The 2,337-nt window shown below is 64.4% G+C and overlaps 1 protein-coding gene across 1 annotated transcript in view; it reads left to right on the top strand.

Annotated features, from left to right (window-relative positions):
* Nucleotides 1-304: 304 nt before the first annotated feature.
* TRIM41 (tripartite motif containing 41) overlaps nt 305-2,337 on the top strand; it is a 10,400-nt gene continuing 8,367 nt past the window's right edge. The window contains 1 exon segment of the mRNA XM_014587462.2: nt 305-1,200. Coding sequence (XP_014442948.2) covers nt 409-1,200 — 792 coding nt within the window. The 5' untranslated portion in view covers nt 305-408.

Below are 2,337 nucleotides of genomic sequence, written 5' to 3'. Positions count from 1 at the left end.
CGCGCGCCGAGCGCGGCCGCCCGCCCCGCCCCCCCGCCGCTCCCCGAAGCTGCGGCCCAGTGGCGGGGGATGGGGGTGGGCGGGCCTCCTGTTGTGTCTGCGTTCCCCGTTTCCCCGCATCACAGAGACGCGGGCCTCCGCCGTCCTAGCCCCCACGCCCTGTTCCCGAGCGCCTGCTAGAGCGTGTCCTCGCCGTTTCCTGTCGCCTAGGGACCTGGGGGGAACGAAGGGGGCGTAGCACGACCGTGGGGGGAACGCGCGAACTCGGGCGGTGTGCAGACGCCGGAAGTTTCGGGAGGGAAGGAGCGCGCCCGGGAGAGGCAGGGCCGGGGGTGGGGCCGGGTCTCCGGGCGTCTGGGGAGCCCCCGCCCCGTCCCCAGCCGCACTCCGCCCTGGCCGGACACTAAGATGGCTGCCGTTGCCATGGCACCCAACCCTGTGCAGACCCTGCAGGAGGAGGCGGTGTGCGCCATCTGCCTCGATTACTTCACCGACCCCGTGTCCATCGGCTGCGGGCACAACTTCTGCCGCGTGTGCGTGACCCAGCTGTGGGGCGGGGAGGACGAGGAGGACCGCGAGGAGCTGGACAGGGAGGAGGAGGAGGACGGCGAGGAGGAGGACGTGGAGGCCGTGGGCGCCGGCGGCGGGTGGGACACCCCCATGCGGGACGAGGACTACGAGGGCGACATGGAGGAGGGCGAGGAGGAGGAGGGCGTGTTCTGGACCAGCGGCGTGGGCGGGTCGGGCTGGGACCGCATGGACTACGTGTGGGAGGAGGAGGACGAGGAGGAGGACCTGGACTACTACCTGGGGGACATCGAGGAGGACCTGCGCGGGGAGGACGACGACGAGGAGGAGGCGCTGGACGAGGACGAGGACGAGGAGCTGGACCCCGTCACGCCGCTGCCGCCGCCCGCGCCGCGCCGCTGCTTCACCTGCCCGCAGTGCCGCAAGAGCTTCCCGCGGCGGAGCTTCCGGCCCAACCTGCAGCTGGCCAACATGGTGCAGGTGATCCGCCAGATGCACCCGCACCCCGGGCGCGCCCGCGCGGCCGAGCAGGGCGTCTGCCCCAAGCACCAGGAGGCCCTGAAGCTCTTCTGCGAGGTGGACGAGGAGGCCATCTGCGTGGTGTGCCGGGAGTCCCGGAGCCACAAGCAGCACAGCGTGGTGCCCCTGGAGGAGGTGGTGCAGGAGTACAAGGTGAGGGCGGCGCGCTGCGGGGTGGGCCGGCGCTCCCCCGAGGACGCCCCGCGGATTCTACCGGGCACGCGCGGGCTCACACCGTGGAGACCAGGGAAGGGGGGCGTGCTCAGCAGAGGGGAGCTGGGGCCAGACGTGGGACTGCTTGGGAGCAGGCCAGTTACTTCATGTTGACACTGTCCCTGAGTCTGGACATGCAGATGACGGCCCCTAGGGCTTTACATTTACAGCCAGTCTGGTTTTCCTTTAGATCGTTTTCTGGATGAGGTTTTTTTTTTGTTTTAGGAGGAGGCTTTTGCATAGGGCTTGTGCACTTGTCACAGAGATGGAGGCAGAGAGACAGAAAGCCAGAAATCACCCTCTGGGGAGGGTGGCCATGCCACAATTCCTTCTCCATTCTTCTCTCCGGATCTTGGGCATGCACACGTGCACGGTATGCACTTTAAGCCACCTGGTCTAGGACTTGAACCGCAGTGGACTACGTGGGAGTCCAGCGATGTAATCTTTACACCATCTGCTGGTCCCCCAGTGAGTCTTAAGCCTGCCTTCCACTGAGACCTTTAGAGATGGGAAAACGGCCTTGAAGACAAGGCCGGCGCTGAAGCAGGAGCGGGAATGACTGCCAGCTCAGGCCCAGATGTCTGCACGGGTCTCCCACCAGGTTCCTACCCACCCTGTACAGCTCAGTTCTCCCCCAGAGGACTCTTGTTGGAGCGGCTCAGGGTACTCACTGGGAAACAGGCTTCTAGGTTCAGGGTACTGACTGGAAAACAGGCTTCTAAGTCAGAAAACTGCACACCGTCACACTTGATCGAGTTTCTGAGTATCTTCCAGCTCTGATCTCTCCAGGGTCGCTGACTGATATTCACCAGACCCTACTGCTCTGGGCCCTGGCTTAGGCTCTTTTTTCAGAAGGGAGACACAGCTGTCCCAGTCTGACTTTGCTGGGTCCCTCCCGTCTCACACCCCAGGAAGCACAGGCCCACTTGGGGCAGTGAGCGATGTGCTTGGCTGTGACCCCGCCTTCTCTGGCCGTACTGTCGTTCACCATGTCGTAGCCCACCGTGTCGTAGCCATTTGGAAGCCTGTTAGTTTGACTTTTCTAACTTGTGACTCATGGAGTCTCATTCTAGTCTG

Source organism: Tupaia chinensis, unplaced genomic scaffold (genome assembly GCF_000334495.1).
Source record: "Tupaia chinensis unplaced genomic scaffold, TupChi_1.0 Scaffold000214_1, whole genome shotgun sequence".
NCBI classification, from domain to species: Eukaryota; Metazoa; Chordata; class Mammalia; order Scandentia; family Tupaiidae; genus Tupaia; species Tupaia belangeri.
Note: the sequence above shows the minus strand (reverse complement) of the source record. Positions and strands in the feature narration are given on the sequence as shown.